Genomic DNA, 26,474 nt, shown 5'->3' on the forward strand with positions numbered 1-26,474 from the left:
CAGCTCAGTTGTTTTTAAGGTCAAACACTCAGTTTGTGCTCCAATAATTGTGCCCTCCTGCTCCGCTGGGCCTTTTTTTGTGTTACAGCAGAAGAATCCAAGGTGGCATATGCTGGAGTCTTACCTGAAACAAAGCCAAAGTAAATGACGCGGACACTATCCAGATTTTTTTTATTTTCATCACCATAGAGTGTTGTCTGAGAATAACGGACATGAGAATTGAGCACAAATCAAGAGACCATCACAGTGAAAAAACGGATAAGGAAAGGAGAAAGGGACACTTCATTATAAGGCGAGACTTTATACAATGGACAAAAGATTTTGTTCTGAAGAGAGTCTTTTTATTAAAATCCGGCCAGCATTGTGACTCGGTGAAATACCAGAAACCCCCACAATCCTCCTGCACACACCAAGAGAGTCGAGTCACATTCAGATGTGGGGGGCTGAAAAATGTGTTGAGACCCACGGCCCCCAATTGGCAGCGCAGCTCAAACAGGTCGCACATCGAGCCTCTGCCATGTCACCAGCGTGCTGCCACCAGGCCCGTCAACAGCAGGACACACAAAGATGCCGAATTCTTGGTTGAATTTCCTTTATTGCAATCAAGATGTACAAAGTATAAGTAATACTCAAATGTTAAAATAATATTAGAAAAGCAAATTTGTGACAGTTAACAGTACAGTATATCAAAATGTTACAATATCACTCATTTTCAGTACAATAACTCTACCCAGTCAGGTGGGGGGGCTGTTAAACATCTCACTAATCGCTTCTTTTAAATGCTTATAAAAGATAGAAATGTACAGAAACACTGTATAAGTTAATTAAAAGACACATCTGAAAAGAGCAACAAAAAAAAAAATCCCAACATAAAACATCGCAAAGAAGAAAAATAAAATAAATAGTCCTGCCATTGGGTATTTTTCTGTTCTGTCATTAATAAGAAGTCACTTGTGTGTCTACCACACCGCTAGGTATTTACAGGTGAATCACAAATTAAAGTGGCGCAAACCACGAGAAACAGGAATGAGCATCACTGTAGTTCATGGTGGAGTGACGAGCTTTACAGTGACGGTAGTGACACGCGCAGCTTTGGCTACAAAGTAAACAGGCGGAGAGTTGCCGACAAAAGTAAAAAGGCTCCAACATCTGACTTGTCGTCAAACCTCCATCCGTTTTCTCACCCACCATTACCGAGTGTGTCACACGGGCAGCACGCAGACACAGACAAGTCAAAAAGACATGAGTAGAGACCCTCCGACCCGATTCTGGACCACTGGGAAAAACACACCAACTGGACCCTTTTCTCGCCATTCAAGTAGCAAAACAAACTTCAGGACATGAGGGGTGTTAATGGCCACTGAACCTCGGGGGACTGGGAGGGCCTCAGACTCCAATGCCAGGCCCTGTCCTGTAAAGCACAGGCGTCAGTGAAGTGGCGGCACGTGCCGTTCACATGTAAAAAAGACAAAAGAGGAACGAACACTCGCGTCAGCAAAACCACCGACGTCACCCCAGCTGACTAACCCGGAACTGTGATACGGTCGAGATGCATAATTGGATCCCTGCTGCTTAAAGAAACCTTCCTTCTTCTTTTCTTTTTTGGTATTCTGTTCAACGTTTAAACAATCTTGATTCTTGTGGTTTGGATAAGCGAGCACACCTTGAAACTCACAAATGACCATGCCATGTGCTTCATTATTACATGGCACCGTAGTAAACTGCAGACAGTCAGCTTACCGAGTAGCGTACCGTGTTAAGTAAGCAACCTGTGAAGAACACCCCGCCATTCTCACACACTCATCTGGCATTTTAGACAAGCTCTGGGGAAAGACGAGCGTCCAGTGAGAAATGGCCTCACAAGTCCCACCAGGATTTGCTCTTCGGCTCAGTCCTCGCAGTGAAGCTACTTTTTGACATTCATACAATAACAGCACTTGCGTATCTGGTTTATAGCACACACCACGATGAAGCGGGCTTACAACACAAGACGAGCCTTACGCGGAAGGGTCCGTAACTGCCATTTGTACACCGTGTCCCCGTTCCTGTGCTGCTGTTGAGGTGGAAGGTGGGACCGACCGATCGACTATCGCATCTGTTTGCCACTTTCAGTCTTAAAGACCCTTTCGATAAAGGCCATCGAGAAAGTGCAAACCCATGTAAGGGTCGCACACGCCAAGCACATTCTGACAAGTCTGTGGCTGTCAAAAGAGCGAGCAGTGCTGGGCCCGCTGATCGGTCCTGGTGACAGATGGGTGGCTGTGCTGTGACAGGACGGCGACCAACTTGAGTGTCTGTGAATGGCGTCCGTCTCAGCACTCGGGAAAACACGACGACCTGCGCTTTTGTTGGATTTTGGAACAATTCAAACATTTGCTGATCTGGGATTGATTTATTTATTAGTTTTTTAAATGCATGTTTTTTTCTAGAGTTGGGAGGAATTCACTCCCTTTACATTGCAATACAACCTCAGTAGTCTAGACATTCCAGAGCTGCTGAACAACTCCGAGGAAGACAAAAAGTGAGAAAATAAACGAGAAACGCAGCTCAGAATACTCAGTTGAACTAAGAATTCAACATTCAATAAAAATATATTGGTATTTAAATAGAAATATAAATCAGGGCATATGAAGAACATTTTGGTTAATTAATATATATATATTTATATTTCATCATCATCATCATCATTAAATTTACGTTGAAGGCACCTCAGTAAGGCTATACAGGTTTTGCAAAGCATTATGCAAGGTTCTGAGTTTCGCAACCAGTAAAGGAAAACTAAAGGAATTATTGCTGCTTTTCAAGTAGCAAAAAATGTCGGACTTTGGGGGGGGAGAAACCAAATGACAAATGAGAGCCCCTCAATTGTCAAATAAGAACATTCAGCCCAAAACTACTTGCACAAGATCACTAGATTCCTAAAGTGGTGTCGCTAAGAGCTGCAAATCTGAAAGCAGTGACTCTCGCCTGCCTTCTTTGTGCTTTCTAGCCAGTGGATCTGGAGGAGCTTCGCCCCGCGTCGGACCTCTGTTGCCTTCACTGGTGGATCAGCAGAGTTTCTTGTTCAGGTCTTTGATTGAGTCTATTAAGTAAGACTTCCTAAAGGTGTGACTAGCCAGTGGATTGCCCAGGAAGGATCTTCTTGAGCTCTGCTTATGAGTAGAAGGTGAGGACACTCTGGTGGTTGCCACGCACAAGCAGGATGGGTGGGAGGTCCTTGGAAAGCGACTCGAGCCAGGCCATGTAGAGCGCAGTGGAGACGGCACCCTTACGTGCCAGCGGCATGCTCCTGGGAACCAAAGCAGACAAAAACAAGTAGGACACCAAATATCAAAATTAAACAAGACAATATGAGGCCCCTTCACATGGGGCTGCGCTTTTGAATTGAAGACCCACCTCCTTCATTCATTCATTGGTCAAGAGTCCCAAAATCTGATAGACCCCCGTAAAATGAAATACAACATACTAGAACTGGTCAAACATTAATAATGCTGTCGTTAAACTGTAACGAGGGACATATCGGTTTTGTTCTCAAATGACTTATCATGTGGGATTGTGGGAGGAGACTTCTGCGATTTTAAACCAATTAAATAAGAAGTGGACTTTTGGGTATAAGAAATGGGGGGGAAGAAAATGAGATCATGGGCGTGGCCAATAAGGTGTGTGTACAAGGGCGCCATTAGTCACAACATCACCGGATTTAACCACCACCTTTGAAGAAGCTCCACAAGTAGACATGCTGTGTCACCGTTAAAGATGGACAGACAACACTTGATTGATTTAAAGAGTATTCTTTTCATCTGTTACTTACCCCACATAATTTGTAGTGGTGGCTGAGAAAACTAAATAATCTCATGTTTTCATGGAGAATGGAGATGAAGTTTCTGATACAATGGGCAACTATGGAGACCAGCCATGGGCCACAGCAAACATCATCAAAAATGCCCATGAAACAAAATCTCCTGTTACTCGAGTCTCATAATCCACACATCAGTTCATCCAGTTGTAATGCACACAAAACGTTAAACACACGTATTTACTGCTGAAATATTGTTAAATAAGAAACTGGCCAAAACGAAAGTAGTCCATAAACAGGAAGCCACTTCACGCGAGGCTGCGCTTTTGAATTGAAGACCCACCTCTCCTCTTCATTCATTGGTCGAGAGTCCTGTCTTCAATTCAAATGTATTACCTCATTTGAGGGGGCCTTCTGTTTGTGGACTACTTTCATGTCCCAGAGTTCCATGTGAATTCAAGTGAAAAGACGCATTCACAACTCAAAGTTAACTTTAAGTGCAGGCAGCTCAATGGCTATGCGATTTGGCCCTTTGGCTCTCCCTGTTCTTCTATTTTATTTTTGAAGGAAGGATGAAGACTCCTGAATATTGATTAGCCTACCTGAACAAAGGCAGTTTAAACTCTCCACGTTCAGTGGACAAGGAAACACGAGAGCCCCCTTCTTACATTTTTGGACAGAATTATGTTTATTAAACTTGGGAAAAAGAAATTATACACACTTGTTTAAAACTGCAGAACATTTACACTGAACAGTATGTGGCACAGTGGTACGTATTTCTACTGCCAGAGGTGTCACTTAAAAGTTAAACAAGGAGAGTGATGACTGGAAAATGTCAGCTAAATATTTATTTTCCTTTACAACTTCACTTGCGACAGCAGGTACATTTCATGGAGTGTTGCTTCGGTTTGATATTTAAAACATGTTTTGAGTAACGTGGCCTATTAAATATCGTCACTTTTAAAATGATCTTTATTATAAAGTAGTTAAATATATCAGTGCGGCAAAGGGCCCACTGAAGATGTGTTTAGATTATGTAGACCCCACAATTCTGAAGTATATCAAGTGGGTTTGAAAGTGGAGAGGCAGATGGATGAATGATAAACGTGTCTCTTTATAACGTTCTCCACAGACATCAAGCACCACGTGAGTAAAACAAAACTCGGGATGGTGGCAGAGGTCAGCCTGGAAACAAGCATCCTGTCGGCAGCCCAGTCTTTCATAAATCCAGCGTCCACCTTTACTAACGAAGACGTTAATTTACCCACCATGCAATACTGCACAGTAACACAACAGAGGAAGACTGTGGCACACGCATGCTGACTTCTCAATGCCTGTGGCAATGGCGGTCTGCAGTGAGGGCCGCGGCTGACCTGGTGATGCTCTGCGGAGTTAACAATAAGGAAACATTTCATGTCGACGTCTTTCTTCCAAGTCTATTACTGGTTAAGTCAGCACTGACGTTATTTATAACAGCCATGTCCGCTATTTGGCAGTATAAACGCAAGCTGCCTGAGATCCGAGTACTTGGAATCTTCATGAGGAGTAAATGGTGAAAAAAAGAGAGTCAGAAAAAGAGAATAACATCTGCCCGACTCACTGAAGTTTGACATTAGAACATAAGGAATTACGAGCGCTTTCAATACTCATATAGATGTTTGTATTACGCATTTGGACTTTTTTGACCACTGTCTGTGCAAAACATTTTTATTTAATTACTTAAAATAGACTTAGGAAGTACAATTTCTGAAACCTGTTGAAAAGAAGTTCATTTAGAATAAGCTGCATGCAAAGATTTCATGGGCCGTCACAGGAGATTTCACAGCCACTGGTAGCTTTAGGACTCATCCAAAAAGTCTCCATTAAAGTTAAAATACATAATGGGAACTTTTTTCCCTAATTAATTTGAATAATAAAACTCTAATAGGGGTCATTAATGCAGCTGGTAAGGCTGTGCCAGCATTGGCTATAATGTGGCACACCACACAACATACAACATCCCCAGTGAAAGTGTGAGCGGGCCGTCATCCCGGCCACTGCAGCCTTGCCCTTCTGCACGCGCTCTTTGTGAAAACGTCAGACCGGCCAGCAGAAACACATGAACCAAAGCACCACATCAGCCAGGGAGCGGCCTGCTACAGCCTTAACGCGTTTCACTCTGCATCGGGGTGCTTAATGTTGGCACGCTGAAAGCTTTTGAATTCACTAAACAGAACAAATTCAAAGCAGAACACTGAGGGGTCCATGCACAGCACACAAGAGCAGCAGCAGCTTAGCTTGTTCAGTGCTCAGGGCACTCAGAGACGAACAGGGACAGAAATAAGCAGGAGCTCAAACTTACAGGCAGATCAGGAATTGAAATAAGAGAAACACTTTAAAACATTAAAACGGGGTCCACCTACAGTTTTGTTCTTCATGATATTTTTATTTCAAAGTACCAGAAACTACAAAGTTGTTTTTTTTTTTTATGTTTGAGAGACATTTTAAGAAACAAAAGCTAAGTATTCAGTCCCTGTGATGTACAAACATTTGCCAAACAAGGGCAGCATTCTCTCACAAGTGGCCTTGCCAGTGAATCTTTAGAATAATTACAATATCCATCCATCCATCCATTATCTAACCCGCTGTATCCTAACTACAGGGTCACGGGGGTCCACTGGAGCCAACACAGGGCGCAAGGCAAGAAACAAACCCCGGGCAGGGCGCCAGACCACCATAGGGCGCGCACACACACACCAAGCACACACTAGGGACAATTTAGGATCGCCAATACACCTAAACTGCATGTCTTTGGACTGTTGGAGGAAACCCACGCAGACACGGGGAGAACATGCAAACTCCATGCGAACCCGGGTCTCCTAACTACAAGGCAGCAGCGCTACCCACTGTGCCACTTAACTACAATTTAAAAAAAAAAAACAAACAACTTTAGGGGATTACTATTCAGTCTATGAACAAAAAAATGAACTTTGGGCAAAAGCTAATCATTTAGAAGGACAATGATGCCCAAACCAGAGACTAAAGTAACCCTGGCATAGCTGAAGGACAAAATGGGTGAACATCTCTTGTGGAAGTCCTGCTTCAATCTGATTGAGGAAGGGTGGTGCTGCTTAACAACCGCGGGGTACAAAATCATGTGACTAACGCAGAACAGCCAACAATCCACTGGACGGGGCACAGAGCTGGGACACACTTACTTGTCACTGCCGCAAAATGAGCAACTGCCAAATATTGCAGTGTTGCAATCGATTACTTACGCAAATAGCACGGTCAACTTTTTTCTTTTCAAGATTTCTTTCTAACAAAACATTACATCAACAAAAAGCCATTTGAACTTCAACACTTTGAAAGAAAAACATCAATGAGAACAAACATTCAGTTTAGAATTTCATGAGTTAGTTAGCTATTCACTCAAATGTGAGAACTGGTCGAAGAACTGAATCCTCTTGCAAGGCACAGTTAAGCAGTTCAAAATCTACCAGAAGTTGAGTTTATACAGCCTGCTGTACACAAGAGAGCGGAGGCTTCAGACAGACATCTCTACTACCTGTGAGGTCCCATCTGGAAAAATGCAATAATAATAACATAGCTGTGCTCGAGAAAATCCAGAGATACATTTACTAGAACTACTCCAGGATGGCCGGGTAAGCTGAGAATAGTCAACAAGACAAAGCTGGAAGAGGCTCCCCTGTTTAGCTGACAGCTACTGTAAGTGGTCCAGGATCTCATCTGGATACTCCTTAAAGGTTAAGGTTTCTGCTTCAGCTTTCTTGTCTGTGTAAAGATGCGCTTCCTGGCTTCAGTCCTAAACTAAACAGTGATGTCCTCGAGTGTGTGATTTCCCCCTTAAGTTGAAAGACGTCTGCTGGATCTACGTTACGAATGCCTTTGAGAATTTTGAAGACCTTGTCTGTCACAGCAGGACATGTCCTCAGGTCCTGAGGTTGTTCAGCTCTGTAAGTGCTGCTGTGACTTTCTTGTACGGCGGTGACCAGAGCTGCACACAATACTCCAGACGTGGTCTCGCTAGTGTGTTATATAGTCTGAGCATGACATCCATTGACTTGTATTCAACAGTTTTGGTAATATGGCCTTATATTTGATTTGCTTTTTAATCACTTCTGCACATTGCATAGATGATGAAAGTGTTGTATCAAGATAAACCCTTAAATTGTTTTCAGATGTTGCTTCCTTTAGGACAGTGTCTCCCATCTTGTATTTATAACTGACATTCCCTTTGCCCACTTTGCACTTTTTTACTTTGAACATACTAGAACTTTAATCGAGGTAGATGTATGTTAGCTGTTACTTAATGTAAGTATTTTAACAGGGGGATGGGGGCTTAAGTGGAGGACGGTTAAGAGTAGCCAATGTCAGAATCCCACTGCTGTTAGTTACATTTCTACAGCTCTTCTCATAGACAGTAGAGGAGCGACTATAATTGCCAGTAATGTATAGCATCCACCTGTGTGATGCAATTTTAGCCATTTTTATGCCAGTATGCTTACCAGACATTAGCTACTGACTGGGTGGTGAAGGGGTGAGAGAGATGGTTAGCCAGCTGGAGAAAGGGAATGGTTGGGCATCAGAATAGACAAGGCAATTTAGCCAGGACAGTAGGGTAAAAGTCAAGACCTCGGTTTTACATCTCATCCAAAGGATGGCACCAATTTTTACAGCAGAGTGTCCCTGTCATGGCCCTGGGGCATTGGGATCCACACACAGACCCCATGGTAAGCGCCCCCTGCTGGCCTCACCAACACCTCTTCCAGCAGCAACCCAAGCTTTCCCTGGTTGGTGTCCCATCGAAGTACTGGCCGGGCCTGAACAAGCTTAGCATTTGGATTACCTGTTCTGAAGGGCAGGCAGTATGGCTGCTCAGTGCAAGCCACTGAATTCTGCCTCCATACAAACAGGGCGTGTGTCCACCTAGATGGCAAGTACTGCAGACTGAATTTCAAAAGACACACTGAACTGTCCCAGAATACATTTTTTTTAATGATGCAGGAAGATACTTACATGACAATCAGATTTGCAGTGCTTGAATGTTCCTTCAGCAGTTCATTCAGCCTGATTTGCCGATAGGACTGACATTAAAGAAAAAAAACAAAAAAAAAAAAAAAAAAAAAACATTAATAATAAAAATCAAATATAAAGAGCAGAGATATGCAAGAGACTTGATCTTCCCAACATCGTTCTATGGTGAAGGAAGCACGGCATACTTTTACATATGAAGTTGCATGACAGGCAGGTTAAATGATTTGCTGAAGGCAAGACATGGAGTCAGAGGTGGGAGATGGCACAACACTCTGGGGGTCCTTGGAGTCCAATGCCTTAGTCACTACACTAACGCCTACATGAAATACATTATCTGGAAAGGTGCACAGAACCCACAAAGAGCCCACAGATTCACTTCTAGAAGCACAAGAATATCTCAAAAATCTCCAGGGACACAAGCGCTGGGTTCCATTTGCAATTGTTATGAAGCTGTTAAGACTGGGAGACCATCAGCATCATGGCAGCATATACAGTACAAGAAAATGTGAGCAAGGCACACAACACACCATGGAACTTCTACTGGCTGCTTCTCTGTATACCTTATTCTAGCAAAGTTGCTCAGTGCTTTTCTGCACACATACTTCAAATTAACTTCAAAAAACTTAAGATGGAAAAGCAATTAGTTGTTAGCACTCCATCCAAGATCAAAGTATAAATTCAGGACATGGTGGAAAAAGCGCACAATAACAGGCAGCTAACCTTGATTTTGTAAAGTTCAAGTTCATTATCGGTGATCCTCCAGGGTTCCTCAGACTTCATTTTATCTGCAGCCTCCTGCTCCATCTCATCTTCGTTAAGCCGGAATGGCTCTATCATTTCCTCAAATGCTGCAATGCTGGGAAGAGAGAAAAAGAACAAATTGGACTCGTCTTACAAGGTCAAAACACACCATTTTCAGGTCCTACTCAGGAGGTTTGATCCAATGTAAATTCTACCCTGGTCCATAATGTTCTTGTTTTATTAGCAGCCGTGCTACTTAACATAAAAAAAAAAAAACTCATAAGTATCCTGGCATCCTTACTTTTCTTTCTTTGGCTTGGTATTGATGTCGCCAAGGACCGTAATATCCGAGAAGTCTATCCTGAACTTGCTTAGTAACGTAGCCATCCTGCAAAAGAATAAGCATTGAATTTCATTTTTACAGTTCTTACACAAATGCAGACATAAAAACAAACATTAATAGAAACGTAACAAAATGTGCAGTATGTACAAACATGAGATCAAAATGAATACATTAATTAATAAAGTTCCATGTACTTTCCCTTGAAGACAGTCAAAAGGAGGAATTTAAGAAAGACCAAAGTAATAAATTAAATTACATTTGGAAATTTAAAAGAACTCGAGCACATAGAAGAGCAACAAACATGGAATTGTCACAGTGGCCTGTGCAGAACTACATCATCTGTAATGAGAGGAGATGCCATCTCCATTATGTTCCAGATCAATTATTACAGTAAACTTTAATCCAGGAAGTTGAGATCTTCATGTTCTTTTCCATGAGATAAGAAAGAAGTGGATCAGCATTTTGCTGCAGCATTTGACCCATCTCAGCGAGCAGTGTATACATTACTGAACGAGAGCACAGCAACAACATCTGGAGAAAAGAGCCGCTTGAGGATCCTCAGCAAACTGCTGCAGTCATCTCTGTTGACTTCTACCGGGTGACACCTAAAACAGCCTGGCTGTGAATTTGTACGCTGAAAGACCCTTTGGTGCACATTATTTGTGTTGTGCTTGGTTTTGTAGCTGTTGTAGTGATTTTGTCCCCATTACAACTTTGAGAGGAACAGCCTTTCCACAGTGCACTGAATCTGGCCCATTCATGGAGCTGCTACTCGTCACAGGACACATCGCTATGGGGGGGTTTTGTGGTGGAGGATATTAACTTGGTAATATGTATAATGTGGCCTGTGACAAAACAGCAATATAATTCATAGCAGATAACTACAGCACAGTTTCACGGGCAAATGACATTTCGTTAAGGGAGCTTAAGACATACTGCGCACATTTTGCATTTCCCTTTACTCAACACACACAAATCACACCCCCATCCCACCTTTCCACCACATTTGGAAAGCAGGCATTGTGTTTACTGTTCCTGTAGTGAGTGCATCAGTGGATGAAGAAAGAAAAGTAGCTACTTACGTTCTCCTGTCGTGGTCTATCCTATTTATTTTCCCCCCAATGAACACTCGGATCTTGCATTCATTCCACTTCTTCTTATTTGTGAGTAGATAAGGGATTAGAAGTGTCAGACCTTTCAGAGGTAAGCAAGAGAGACCAGTTGAAAATAAAACAACAAATTTGTACAGAGCACATCGAATACATGTGAGCACATGGAAGACATAACAGCTTACCGCCATCATCAAACAACCACCAGACATCTATTGTTCCTTTGCCTTGTTTCTTTTGGAACTGCCGACTGGCTTCAAGAAGCTTCTGGTCCGCAACATTCAGAGGAGTGGCAGGGCTCTTAGCTTCTGGGGAAATGACGGCAGATGACTTACAATGCAAGCTTTGGTCAAGGGCGTACAAAGACACTCATGCAGCCTTAGTCCACCCAGCTACGTAGAAAGTTCTATCTAACACTTTAAAAGCAAGGAGGACAGAAGAATAAAGAAAGAAAACGCCCAAGGGCTTATCGTGGTGGGAGATCTCTGCCCATTACACTGGGATGCAGGTTATTTAGAGGAGGTAACGTGGCACAAGCCGGGCCTTCTTTTAAGCCTGGTGGATATGAAATGTTCAGCAGTACGTAGTGAGGTTGTTATGCCACCACTTGTTTTCCTGTTGTCTGTTTCAATGTACTTTTACTGTTAAACTCCACAAATAAACAGTAATTCAGCATAAAAATGTGTAGAAATGTATCGTGTAATTCCGTTTAGATTTCTTATTTAATTATTCAGTAAATCTGGAGCTTTCACCAGGGGTGTCCTAACATAACGATGCCATGATCAAACTTGCTTCTATAGCCAAAGCCTCTCAATATTCATTCCTCATAACTGCTACTCCCTTGTGCCTAAACTTCCTCTCTTTAATGACCCCACAGCATCTTCTAAAATTGATTTTTCATACAGAAAGCTGGCGCCCAAATCTGAACAACACGGCCATCCCTAAGGATTATGGTTTTGCTCATGCACAAAGTTTGGCTAGCACTGAGGACATGAGTTACCGTTACTCAAATCTTAAATCTGGTCTTTGAATGATTTCTCGCTTTCCTTTCCATCCTACAGGTTACCGGAATATTTTTCCATTAAGCCGCTTTGCTCTTGTACTGTCTCATCCTTCCTGTAGAATTCTTCCTTGACCTCAGAATTCACAGAGTTTGAGACAATATTCAGATTCTCAGTGACAGCAATGTGACAAAATTACTTTTCTCACATCCTTACCTCCTCCTGAACTCATGAGACTGGAAGTCTTTAGTTCTCAAGCAACAGAATCTGGTAACATTTCATCACCTGACCGTACTATCTTTGGCTATTTCAGCATTTCTGAGTATCTTGTTTAACCTCCACCCTTTCTGGCCTGCACCTATTAAAGGAGTAAGACATTCCCTTTGAAGACTACTGACAAAAATACCTAGAGAAAGGATCAGCTTGACATTCTCGGCTTTGTTGCTGTCTGTTTTAGCCCATTTTAGTTGTTTTCGTAAGTCTCTCACACCTCTTACTCTCTTCTTACCTTCTCCACGTTTGATTTTTCTGAACTTCTCTCTCTTTCTAACGTGAACACATGCACAGCGAGTCTTCAACCTACCCATAGTCTCTAGTATTGCCCCATTCATCACTGAAACAATTTATCTGTCTCTTCTGTACAATCACATCCCTGCTGTACTCAAGTTTGCAAAAAATGATCTCTGAAATGGAGACAATTTCGACCAATCTATTCTGAGTAACAACCATCTACCTGTAGTTTAACGTACTTCTTTCTCAACCTTTCTGGCGTTGCAACCCACCTTTTCTCCGTGACTCTTCACGATGGTTCACCGACAAAAGCGCGATAGACATATGAGCCTCGACAAAACCGCGACAGACAAATGAGCGCTGACAACCCCACTAACTGGTCTTCGACAAATGCGCACCGACAAAATCGCGAGAGAGGCCAAGAGAGTGGGACGCGTACGTGTGCATTATGTACACATTATGTGCTAGGTTATAACTGTTATAACTGCTGATGGCATGCCGCGAAGAAATAACTCAGTCGAGGGTTGGCATAACGCATCGTATACAAAGCGGAATTACAAGCAGACAGGCAGCCAGCAAGTCTAAATACGCTCAACTATCAAGACGTCTTGCTGCAATTCTTCCTACATATGCAGGGCGTGATCTTAAGGACTATCTGCGTGCCGTGATGATGGCATACCGTGTCTCATAATATTGACTTCTAAAATAAACATTATTATATATGCTTTAAACTATTGATTCATATTTAATTAAACTTTCGCGATTTTGTCGGCGCGTTTTAATCGACCATTTTGTCGGCGCTCATATGTCTATCGCGCAAATGTCGGGTCACACTTCACGACCTACCAATCCCCCCTGGTGAACTGTGTGTGATTGGCGAGATTCCAGAACTGGGTCAGCGTTTCTCCACTTTGTGACTGCTGTCCACCTCACTGCTGCTTTTGATACTGTTAACTATGAGACTGTCCTAAAATACCTGAAACATAACTCTGGCTACAATGGATTGTGCTGCTCCAAGATGCTTCTTAGACGCACACAAACCAACCTCTGCAGTTGCAGCTTCTCTCCTGCATTGTTCCAGTTGTGATACCATGTTGTTGAGATACTGGATATGTAAGCATGTCCTTTGTGAGCACTACACTGGATGCACAAAGTATTCAGAACTCTTCACTTTTTACACATTTTATTATGTTGCAGCCTTCTGTTAAAATTTATTTAGTTCATTTTTTCCCCCTCATCAAGTAACACTCAGTGCCCCAGAATGACAAAATTGAAAACAAGATTTAAGAGATTTTGGCAAATAAATTACAGTAAAAAACTGAAACTTCACTTTAACACAAGTATTCGGACCGTTTACTGAGTAATTAGTTGAAGTGCCTCTGGCTGCCATTACAGCATGGAGTCTTCAAGAGTTTGATGTGACGAGCATTGCAGACCCGGATTTGGAATTTGTTCTGCTATGCTTCTCCGCATACCCTTTCAAGCTCTGTCAAGGTTCGATGAAGATCATCGGTGGACAGGTCTTAAGGACACTTCAGATCTTTAAAGGTTACTTAAAATTTGGCTCTGGTGCATTGCCCATTGCATTGGTCATTGTTGAGATGTTTCTGTACCTTGTTTAGAGTCTACCTGTGGTCGAGCCAGTTATTGGAAATGATTAGGAATGGCACACACCTGTCAATAGATGGTCCCACTGGTGACAATGTTCATCAAAGCAAAAGGCTTGAAGGACTTGACTGCAGAGCTCAGAGACAGGACTGCATCAAGACACAGATCTGGGGAAAGCTACAAAACATTCCTGCAGTACTGAAGGTTCTTAAGAACACATATGCCATCATAATTTTTAAATGGAACAAGTTATGATCAAACATGTCTCTTTCTAGAGCTGGCCACCTGACCAAACTGAGCAATCATGGGAGCAGGGCCATGGTAAGAGAGGTGACCTAGAAACTGATGGTCACTCTGACTGGGCTCCAGGGAACCTGTGTGGAGATGGGAAAAACTTCCAGAAGGACAACCATCACTGCAACACCGATTTGGACTTATGTCACAGTGGCCAGACAGAAACCTCTCCTCAGAAAAAGACACATGGAAACCTACTTGGAATTTGTGAAAAGGCACCCAAAGGACCTCAGACTGTGAGAAAGAAGAATCTCTGGTCTGGTAAAAGTAAGCTTAGCATCATGTCTGGAGGAAACCAGGCATTGGCCATCACCTGCACAATACCATTCCAACTGTGAAGCATGATGTTGGCAAAATCATGCTGTGAAGTTGGGCAATGAGAAAGTAGTCCGGGTTGAGGGAAAACTGAATCGAGATATTCTTAATGAGAACCTGCTCCAGAGGTTCTGGATCTCAGACTGGGCAGAAGATTCATCTTCCAATGGGACAACAACCCTTAGCACAAAGCAAAGATAATGCAGGAGGGGGCTAGGAACAACTCTGGGAATGTTCTTGAGTGGCATAGCCAGAGTCCAGACCTGAAGCCAACTGAACAAGATGCAGAAACATCTCAATTATCAATAATAATGTAAAAACACCTCAATAATAATCATTAAAATGGGATGCACCAGAGTCAAATTTAAGGGTACTTACAACATCTGAAGTGTCCCTGAGACCACCGCTGATCTCCATCCAATTTGAGAGAGCACAAGAGGGTCTACACAAAAGAATGCAGGAAAATTTCCAAATCCAGGTTTGTGAAGTTTGTTGCGTCAGACCCAAGAAGACTCTGGGCTGGAATCACTGCTAAAGGGGCTTCAATAAAGTACTGAGTAAAGGGTCTGAATACTTGTGTCAATGGGATGATTCACTTTCTGTTAACTTTAATAAGTCTGATTTTCACTTTGTCATCTTTGGTTATTAAGTATGTATGACTTGATGCGTGGGGGGTGAATTTAAACATCTTTAGCATAAGGCTGAAACAAAGCAAAGTGTGTAAAATGTGAAGGTGTCTGAATACTTTCTGAAGGCACATCAAGAGTAGACATGCTGACTACCTGCCTGAGTGATATTAATGTCAGCCTCCACTGGCTGAACACAAAACATAACGAAATTCACCGTCTTTTCCTGGACAACTTGTTAACAAACTGAAACAAATTCAAACGTCTGCTCCAGTTTTAGGAGGCATAGAAACAGCAACAAACAGATCATACTTTATTGGGCCTAACTACACTGGCTTCACATACCGACTTGAAAGTCTCTACACTTCACATCATCGGTCATCACTGATGGCCTCATATGGATCTGCCTGATCCTCTGTCGCTAGCCTTGTCACCATTTCTGAAGACGTGTGTAGTTGTCGGTAAATGTTTACTTATCTGCGGGTTTCTACCAAAGTCTACCTGGACAAGTCCAGCGGTCACATTACAGCCCCCCTAATTTAGTTATGCCTACGATTGACTCCTCTCTTCCGGGCCTTCTTTACTCTAAATGACTGGGTCAGCCTTAACAGTGTGCCCCCTTTTAATTTACCACATACTCAGTGATTGTTTACTTTGTCATATTAGTTTAAATTGTGGGCATTTTTGCTTCCTAAACAACCGTAATTATATTATGTTTATGAAGAGCACATATAAAAAAATTAATTGATTTCCTTGTGCTGGGAAGAAAAGTACACAGAAGTATGATATAACTCTAAATGTTTTTTGAGTGCGAGAGGTCAAGTATATCGATCAATAATGAATCTGACTTGAGCGAATTAAAAATAATTCTCAGGAGGTATAGAGACAAAAAGATGGCGGGTGCAGCACTTCTAGTAGAGCAGGCCACTTTCAATTAGTGCAGCGTCTCTGAGGTAATTGTATATTAGAGGTAAAAAGCCAAGATAAAGAAAACGAGACATGATGGCCGACATTGAGATGGTGCCAGCCGGCTGGATAAAAAAAAAAAATCAAATTCAAGGGGAACTAAAGTGTAATTAGCAATAGGCAGACAGTTTGAGCAGAAAATGGGTGCTATTCCCAGAAGTAATGGGTGCTTTTTAGCATTCTTCAGCAACAATGCCCTCTGGACCAATTAAAAAGAAAAAGTAGAAAACAAAGAGAGCAGAACAGAAAAAGCGGTTAGAAGGAGATGTACAACACTTCAGAAGATACATTTTCTATTTAGAAAAATCTAAAAAGAATTCAAGAAAAGAGGGCAGATCGCTCCAGGACAGAGAGGCAAACGGCAAGGGTGTATACCAAGCATGGGATGCCTGCCTTGTTTCAACAGTGGCTGGGTTGGAGCTTTGCCATCGTCTTCTTCATCTGGACAGTGTTTGAGAGAACAAACAAAAGGGATATTAACGTTCAGCAGCAATGTTTATACTCTGCAATTTCTAACAAAAGCAAAGGGAAACAAACTGCCTGGCAAGGTTATATTCCCCAGCTGCACAGGCCATTTTGAATTAAATTAGCTCTCCGTGACGAACACATATATGTTTGTTTATCTGAAAGGAAATTAAACTTACAGACACACAACAATATCTAAAATGCCACTTAAAGTACTAAAAATAGCAGGCGAATTTAAAAATATGACAAAGGGAGTCCTCGCTGGTGCACCATGCTGCAGCACTTCCACACTTGTTCTGGAGAGTGGAGGGGAATGCAGCAGGTCTGCTAGATCTGGTGTATGGACAGAAAACCCACGCTTTCAATACCGAGGTGCAACACTTCACGTCTATGCAAGGCAAGGCAGCTTCATCTTATGGTGTACCTTTGTGTGCTGCGGGGCTGTTATGCTCACTGGTGGCTTTAGATGACACTTTAGAGGAGTCTGCATCGGACTCCTTCCCATGGTCTACATTTAATATAATGTCCTTTGGAGCAGATGTTTTTTCATGGGAAGAAAGGAGCTCTTCTGCAAAGCAAATAAAAAAATAAGTATGGGTAAGAAACCAAACAATGAGAAAGAAATTTCAAAAAGATGGCTATAGCTAAAAGTGTAACACAGAAGGGCACAGTCATATGCAAAAAGTAAGTATACCCCCATGATTTTTTTTCCTTAGCTTAAAATATGTGGATATATCAAGACTTATTTAAACAACACCTTTAGATAAAGATAATATATTTGGGGGAAAAACACACACACCTTAGCAAACCTCCCATGTAGACTTCTGCAGTGGCAATATTTGACACTGCAGTAATTTCTTCAAATATGCCATTTGCATCTCTGGGAAACCAGTAAGCACAGCTGGACTCTAATAGCTGGCATTGACCCCTCAGATACACATTTCCTGAAAGTGTCTAGGAAGCTCAGATATCAACTGGGAGAGAATTTCTCCCTATCTTCCATGCAAAATGCTTCAGATGTGTGATGTTTTTGGGTGTCTGTTTCAAATTCCTCCACAGCATTTCAATGAGATTCAGAACGGGGCTTTGACTGAACCATTCTGAAACCTTTCATTTCTTTCTTTTCTGCCATTCCTTGATGGATACACTGATATGTTTAGAATTACTGTCATGTTTGATAGTCCACTTTCAGTTGAGCTTCAATCTTCTGTCAGGTGGTCTCACACATGAAATATTTCTAGTGGATGTTAAGATGGTGAGATGCCCAGGCTGTGATGTAGCAAAGCAACTTCAAACCAGAACATTTCCACCAAAATGCTTTATAGCTTCTATCAGGTTCATCTAGTTTTCGTGAAACAAGTCTTCTGGTACTGTAGCCAAACACTTCTGTCTTTGTCATGTCTGCCCAGAACATATTGTTCTAGAATTGATCTTTTTGGCTAGGTATTCATAGACAAACTTTATTCTTGCCCTGATGTTCTTTCTAAACAGAAAAAGGTCCTGGCACACCACCTATGTAGATCTAATTTGTGCAGCCTCTTTCTAACTGTAGACTCAAACACGTTAACTTCAGGAGTCGCCCTACGATGAAACTGTGGATTTCTTAGGGACCTCTTTTGGGATCCTGTGTTCTGCTCTCAGAATCTTGTCTGAAGAAGGGGCCTGAGTTGCCTCAAAAGCTTACATATTGTAATCTTTCTAGTTAGCCAATAAAAGGTGTCATTTTGCTTAACTTCTCAGTGTGTCCACATGTAAAATTTGCCATTATATTTATTTAAATTATTCAAAGGACTACAGCATGTAAATGTAGCATGATATTTCTTATTTATACCACCTTTAAGAAATAATACTGTTTAATTGAATATTAAATACTGAGATGTCCACATATGTTAAAACAGAAAAAATATTTCAGATGTATTTACCTATAGATACTTGTGTACATAAAGCCATTCTGACAAGAGAATCCCACGAGTCCAAAGTGATGCCTGTAGTCTGCTGAAATTCTACCTCAAGTTATGGAGAGTAAACTTTGTTTTGAGACTTAGTTAGGACTCAGACCCATTGCAAAAATTAAAAAAACAGACTTAATAAGTATCTGACCACCACCCAACATGGGGAATTGACTCTTGCATGCTAACTTGCTGTTTGTTAATAGAGTTCGTCTTCCAATGAAATTTACCCGCCTTAAGTGTTGATTAAACAATAGTGTGAGTGGTTTTAGAATTAAATGATTATGAAGAACTCTTCTAATACAAGAAGGATTACCTTGTCCTTGAATGTGGGATATATCAAGGCCTTCTTTCATCCTAATGACAACTACTCCATACTGAAAATCAAAGGCATCACTGAAATATAGAGAGACGGTGGTTATTAGGTTCACAGCTGGAATTGTTATGACATGATTATATAAAGGTATGATGTTTTTTTAAAAACTAATGCTGCACAACAAAGCAGGCAACTGCTAACAATTAAGTAGTTTGAGCAGATGTGAACAAACAAGACTGCTGGTAATGAGGCAAGGATAAAGGAGATGTTTATCCATTCCAGTAGTGCACTCCTTGGCAAAGAGTTTATGACATGGTGTCACTATTTAAAGATAGATAGATAGATAGATAGATAGATAGATAGATAGATAGATAGATAGATAGATAGATAGATAGATAGATAGATAGATAGATAGATAGATAGATAGATAGATAGATAGATAGATAGATAGATAGATAGATCCCTTCAGGGAAATTCACGTGTCCAGTAGCTCAAACACATCAATAAAAATTGCTAACAATTATTATAAAAGCAAGGAACCCAAACATAAATAAATAAATAAATAAATAAACTGGTAACAAGTTCAAATGGGTCAATTGTTACAGTGTTGGAAGGTAGCGTGGTGACCACGTCATGAATTAATTGCGTTGGCTTGTATTGAGAAACAAGAAAAAGTACAATTCAAAATCTAAAGGGTACTTACTGGATCATATTAACGTAACTATCCACTTCTTTCATCTCCACATCTCTCCAGTTGGTCTTAAAGCCAACTACAAGTGTGTTGGGTCTTAGCCTTCCTAAACCGGATGCCTGCAAGAAAAACAATGTGGGTGGGTTTCAAAGATAGGAAAAAAAAAACATGTCTGGGCAGCACTTATGAAGGAGTAAGAGGGGCACAGCAGGCTGATGAAAATGATCATGAGCTGAGAGGGTCTTGACCAAACACGTGCTGGACATATTAATTCAGCCTAAATCAACATGCGATTAATGCAAATGTACATTTCAAATAAGAGTGAACAAATGTACGCTTATGAAAGCGTACATTTCTTACTTTCATTTGGAACAGAAAAAAAAAAAATAATAATAATTTCTCATGAAATAAATTGCTGCTATTTCATGGGCTCATTCAGCACCACTACTGCATCTGAGGTGGCACTGTTAGTGTAAAGCAGTTTCTCATTACAGACTGCTTGTCCATTAACATGTCAGGTCCCAGTTCAGCAAACTTGTCCGATTACAAGAGGCACAGGATATATCACCAACAACAAGGAAATTAACATGCAGCCTAAATGAGCTTAGAAAGTGTATCCAGAAGCACAAACAGAACTCTGCACGGCAGCAGGAGAAGCTGGCACCCAAGAGTATTCCAACACAGGAGCACTTCAAAAACCCCCTGTGACAGATGAATAATGAAACATATTACATGGCCAGGGCAGGGCTTACTCACCGGGCATGAAGACACAGGGATATTTTATTGTGACAGTGCTATTAAACAAAAGGCAACAAAGGAGCATGACAGGGAGTTTTCACTGTCTCTAGCACAGCTCTTAAATCATTAAAAGATGTAAAACAGGTTGTGTAAAGTTTACATTCATTTCATGTTGTGCTGTTGTCTCAAAGTGCTTTTAAAAAACTGAAAAACAGCAGTGTAAAACATACTCATCAAGCACAAAAACGAACAAACTATTATTATTCAATGATGTAACTAGGTCAACAAAACCTACTTCAATACAAAAAAAAAAAAATCAAAAAACAGGGTTTCTCTAACCTTTTGGTTGACCACCGATCAGGGAGTTCAAGGGTCCCATTGCATTCACTGTTTAAATGAAGGGCCATTCGTAATTTAGAGCTTCGTGGGACTCGGGTTTAATGTGCAATGTGCCTATGCTCTCCTTGGTTCTAAAGGCACCTGGGACCGTGACTGCTTGCCACATGGTGCTGGAGGCCAATGCAAATCCTTGCAGCTCACATGTACAATAGAAAACTTTGCATGTGTTTCATGTATTTGCACAGGTTTCCTCATATATGCTTTGTTAGGGATCAGCTAGCACCACAAATGAACTGCTAATGCGCATTTCAGGTATTTGCCTTCATGGACACTCATTAGCTTTATCACAATCTTGCTAAACAGTTGCCAGTTGACAGCGGGCAACTCTTCCAGTCACAGAATGTCAAAGGTGATGCTTTCTCTGCCAATGCTTCCACCTCTCTAATCTGTTGCCAGTGCAGCTAGTGCAGGGGTGTCCACTACAAATCCTGAAGGGCCGCAGTGGCTGCAGGTTTTTGTTCTAACCCTTTTCTTAATTAGTGACCAGCTGCAGAGGCTAATTAACTTATTTTCCCTTAATTTTAATTAACTTGCCTTTTAAGGTTCAGACCCCTTATTAATTGCTCCTTTTTTATTAATTAGCAATCAAACAAAAATGACATGTAAAATGAACCAACACATGACCAGTTAACCTGCATCCATCATACAATTTTCAAAAATAAAGAAAGGGGAATGGCTTGGTAATGTTGATCTGCTCGAGTCCACAACATATTTTGACTGTACTCTTAGAAAACAGAAAACTGGCAGTTTTGGGAGCATCAGCTGTGTCACTACAAGAGCAACAATAAGCCATGGAATTAAATAATGGGTTTAATCAACAACAAGAATAGAATTTTAATTAAGAAACTGGTCAGAGTGAAAATGGTTGAAGTCTAAGGTCCCAAAACCTAGCTGGCCATCTGTTGGCTCATATGTCATCTCATTTTTGTATGTCTGCCACTTAAGAAATAAAGGTGACCAAGTCTTAAAAAGACAAGGCAGTAAAAATGAAGGAAAAAGAAGTCAATTATCAGCAGAATTTGGTCGCTGATTAAGACATGCAGCAATTGTAACCCTCCAGGATCAGAGTTGAACACCACCGATCTAGTGGTTATCCTCCAAAAATTATTACCCACACTGCCCCCACTGGAATAGTGTGGAAAGTAATGCATTCACATTATTTTGGTTAAATAGAAAGAAAGTGTCAGCACTTAAAAGCTTTTAGGTGAGAAACTACAACGGTTTTTGTGGTTGCATTTGTTCAATTACAGTTTACAGCTGGGGGCAGAAGGTGCAGTTAATTCAAAATGAAGCACTTGAGTTTTCCTTTTTTGTCTTCACCATTCTCAGACCTCCATTTGCTAATAAGAAAGCCATTCAGTAAGTGCAGGATGTTATTTCTCAGACAATCCAGAGATCACATAATTCAACTTACTTGACCATTCATGTCAATGGGCTCTGAGCTGCTGACTAAACAGCCTAAGCACCATTTTATAACAATGGCAGCAAAATTCTGACTTTCAGATGACTGCAAAAATGTAAACATTTTACAAAATAACGTACAAGTTGCATGCCTGTCAGAGAGTGGTGTATAACTAATGTCAGTTCATTTATATTCAAGTCATGAACACAAGTGCCAGACAAAAGCTGGACATAAAGACTTTTGATTTGTGCCCATTTTATATGCAAGTGCTAGTAACATCCTGGCACAAACAACATTACTACATGGGGGCTGAGAGATTTTAAGGTCAGTACCTGCAATAAGAACTGGGCACCTTCCCGGAGATCTTCTGCATACACAGGCGTATAGAATGCTTTGGTTTTGTTCTTAATAAGCCAGCGCTGGTACCTGGCTTGGTCATTGGCCAGTTCCTTAAAAGCTTGCCTGCGAGGACCCTGGAGGACAGATATGCAGAAGAGAAACACAATGTAATCCATGTTGCAAATTTCTTATTTTACATAGTATCTCATCTACCGGGGCACAATGATATGATGACAGAGTTAAATTAAGGATACTAAAGAATAGGAGTAGAATACCACTGTAAATTCTAATAAATACTATGTCCAAAAAGAACGACTAGTAGGCCTGGATTGACAGTGTAAATATGCTTCTTGCAGTTTCACACATATCTATAAAGACTTACCATTCGCACATGACCACAAACCATGAGGCCAACATTTTTAGTAAATGCATGCACCAAGTTCAGCAGTGCTGGACGGGAATTCGGAGTACCAATCATCACCAGACACTGCGGCCTAAATAAATAAATAAATAAAGCACAAAAAGCAATAAATGTTCATTTCATATAGATATATATATATACATACATACATACACATACACACACACACTCTAAGGGGATGTAAATCCTGGCTGCATACGGCGGCCCCAAACCTGAGAGTTCATTTTGCTTGCTATCAGTACAAAGGTATATTCCAGCCTGGTCAAAACTCTGGCCCTGAGATTGATTTATAGTTATAGCAAATATTAAACCTATTGGAAATTTTTGTCTATGCAAGCTGAATTGTAATCTACTTACTGAAGTATCACCAACATCTAACTTAATATGCAGAAGGAATGCAATTTCTGCATGTTCACCAGTCATGATTTTGTCAGCAACTGAATGTTTATGCAGTTCTACAATTTGCAAGTGTTTGCCATTACATAGTCTTTATTTGTCAACTGCTGGCACACAACTGAACGACTACTGTTCTTAGTGGAGCAGTTGTATATAAGGTATTTTGTTTGAAGTATGCATCTCTGGGCATGGAAACCTCTCGGTAAGTGACAGTTCTTTGATCGATGGTGATCACCTCGATAGACATGTTAATGGGGGTACGGTTGAACCAATAAAGGAAATGGGTACCTGAACAGTAAACTAAGTCTAAAATACCTACACAATAACTATAATCGTAATAAACGAACAATAAAACAGCGGAGAAGCTGTGGATTAAATAAAAAAGACTGCTGTTATCAGCAGGGAGACATGAATACTGTGGCGAAGCAAAGAAGGGAATGAAGACACCAGAGCGATGGACGGCCTTATATGGGCAGGCAGTCAATTACGTGGGAGGCGTGGGGATGGGGGACGCAACATGGACGTATATATGTACCTAAGCAGGATTCAATTATGACTGTTACACGTAGGATTTTGAAATGAAACCTGCTTAACTTTTGTAAGTAACCTGTAAGGAATGAGCCTGCCAAATTTCAACCTTCTACCTAGACAGGAAGTTGAAGAATTAGTGATGAGTGAGTCAGTGAGTCAGTCAGTGAGGGCTTTGCCTTTTATTAGTATAGATGTATATATGTATACAAACTTAATAATAATTAAATGCATTTTGATTATTTAGACAGATTATTCCAAGACAGGGCTTGGATTTAACCCAAAGTAACTAGATGAAGAATGAAGATGCCCAGGTGTACCTCCATCAGTCAATCATACCACTTCTACTGTAACTTTCAAAATGGCATGAAGTAAAATACAGCCATTAAATACTGTGTTCTTTGTCAAATATGAAGTATTATTTTATTTTTGCTAAAGAAACCTTCTTAAGTATTAGTCTACATGGACTTCTGTTTCACACTGTGTAACTTGTAATATTCCTTGTTTTGCTGTCACAGGACTCTGAATAAGCTTGAGCAGAAGAGGCTATGTGGGGACCTAATCCAAGTCTTCAACAATCTCAACGCATCGATAACATTGATTCAGCAGAATTCATTTGAATAAACGGCAAATCACGCACAGTAAAACCTTGATTATCCATCAGTGGTTGGTAACAAGGCCGTGATGGATAATAGAAGAGACAAATAACAGAACAAGTACTTTAAAAATGATATAGAGTACACTGGTGAATAGTCATATTTATTTACAAAACAAAATATAATATAGTTTTAATAAAATTAATTAACTCATGTAATAATGTAACGACCAGTGTAATAAGGAAACACATCTCAGGGATACTGGAGTGTTCTGCGTTTTACTTGGAGTCTTCGTTCCATAACAAATGGTGCCCTGTCTTATACTCCATTATCTAGGTTGTGGAGCACACCTCCAAAACAATAAAAGAAAGCCACTCACGTTCCTTTTTTCTTTATACCACAAACACTCCTACTTATTGTCTCCTGACTCCCTACTCAAAACTTCCTTGCGCCACACCACCCTTTTTCTCCTGTTACTCATTCCTAAGAGGTCTGTCTGCCCTTTACAGAACAGAATCCCTTCATCCAGTCCCATCACTTACAGCATTCATTACACACTTTCTGCTCCCCAATAGTGCATCACAAGCTGCCTGCACATCACAATATATAAACAAAACATAATATAAAAGAATTATTTTGTTTTGGCCCTGACAGTTAATGGAGATTGACGGTTAGTTGAGTGACAGATAGAGGTTTTACTGTACTCAAGGAAACCAGTGCAAATTAAGGGGAAGTACATTTAGGATGGAAGCCAGGAAAAGCTGCTTTACTCAAAAAGTTGAGGGAGTCTGGAACAAATTACCAAGACATGTACTGAAGCAGAAACCTTGAGAACCTTTAAGAAGCATCTGGATGAGGTACTAGGACAGTTTAGCTATTAGATACACAAATGAGCCTGATGGACTGAATGGTCTCCGCTTCTTTGTAAAATTTCTTTCAGTCTTATTACTAGATCCTCTTTGTTCAGGTGATGATTCTTTTGAGGCCATCCATACTGGGCCTCCCAGAACGTGACCTGGGCTCCACACTCCATACCAAGACTGGAAGTAGCCATCTTAATTAGTCAAGCAAAAGGGGAATCAAATAATTGGGCTTCTGACCCCAAGGGTGTCTCTTCTTTGCTGCAGGCTCATTACACTTGAGCCTTGCTACACATGCCTTTAATCAGTTATGATATTGATATCATGAGGAAAATCACAGTACAGGCTATAATCACTAAATATTAAATTACCTGCTCTTGAGGTACTTGTACATCTGTCTGACAAAATTAAATTGACTTGTTATAGACTCTCCAAAGTGTATCTTGTGTTTAGCAGACAGACACAATCATTCACTTAATTCTTAATTTATTAATTTTTCTGTGCCATTATTTACAATACTCAATTAGATTCTCTATCATAAAGACCAAGCAAAGAACAATATCACATGAAGCTTGCCAAAACAACAACAGAATAAGGTCTGTTCAGTGTTCTAGCCTTGGTGAAATTTTGCTGCTCATAGATTCACAATCATAATCGGAACTTTTGGTTGCCAGTTTGTCAACCATGCAGGAACTCGTCTTAGAACTGGTGTTACTATATAAAATACTGAACAATATAAACACCAGACAATAAAATGAACTTGCAACTGTATTGTGTTATGATGACAACATTAGAGTAAAGGGCAAGAAAATCAGATTTTCTTCCAGTAAGATCAAAGGCTTAGCACAGTGCCAACTATGAAGAAGTACCAATTATAACCAGGAGGTGGTAGGAAAGGAAGGAGTTACATCTGAGTATGTCTGCTAAGTAAGGGAATGGGTACAGGAAAGAAGCTAAGGAGATAATATGTACTTCAAGTGGCAAGAGACTTCTACCACCTCTGGGATGCTAATACGGTGAATAAATGG

The 26,474-nt window shown here is 40.8% G+C and overlaps 1 protein-coding gene across 5 annotated transcripts in view; it reads right to left on the bottom strand.

The window, feature by feature from the left end:
• Window positions 1–575: 575 nt before the first annotated feature.
• Window positions 576–26,474, bottom strand: part of slc12a2 (solute carrier family 12 member 2) — a 201,910-nt gene continuing 176,011 nt past the window's right edge. Inside the window, exons 16-27 of one of the 5 annotated variants that reach the window (XM_039759496.1) lie at window positions 23,028–23,139; window positions 22,639–22,779; window positions 19,780–19,886; window positions 19,077–19,156; window positions 17,236–17,379; window positions 16,740–16,787; window positions 11,212–11,331; window positions 11,000–11,111; window positions 9,876–9,962; window positions 9,554–9,689; window positions 8,816–8,883; window positions 576–3,289 (exon numbers count right to left, since the gene is read on the bottom strand). In XM_039759496.1, the coding sequence (XP_039615430.1) occupies window positions 3,154–3,289; window positions 8,816–8,883; window positions 9,554–9,689; window positions 9,876–9,962; window positions 11,000–11,111; window positions 11,212–11,331; window positions 16,740–16,787; window positions 17,236–17,379; window positions 19,077–19,156; window positions 19,780–19,886; window positions 22,639–22,779; window positions 23,028–23,139 (1,291 nt within the window). In that variant the 3' untranslated portion in view covers window positions 576–3,153. Of the gene's footprint in view, window positions 3,290–8,815; window positions 8,884–9,553; window positions 9,690–9,875; window positions 9,963–10,999; window positions 11,112–11,211; window positions 11,335–16,721; window positions 16,788–17,235; window positions 17,380–19,076; window positions 19,157–19,779; window positions 19,887–22,638; window positions 22,780–23,027; window positions 23,140–26,474 lie in introns of all 5 variants that reach the window. The other 4 variants (XM_039759494.1, XM_039759493.1, XM_039759498.1 and 1 more) reach the window with 4 other exon arrangements.

This window comes from Polypterus senegalus, chromosome 7 (assembly GCF_016835505.1).
Source record: "Polypterus senegalus isolate Bchr_013 chromosome 7, ASM1683550v1, whole genome shotgun sequence".
NCBI classification, from domain to species: domain Eukaryota; kingdom Metazoa; phylum Chordata; class Cladistia; order Polypteriformes; family Polypteridae; genus Polypterus; species Polypterus senegalus.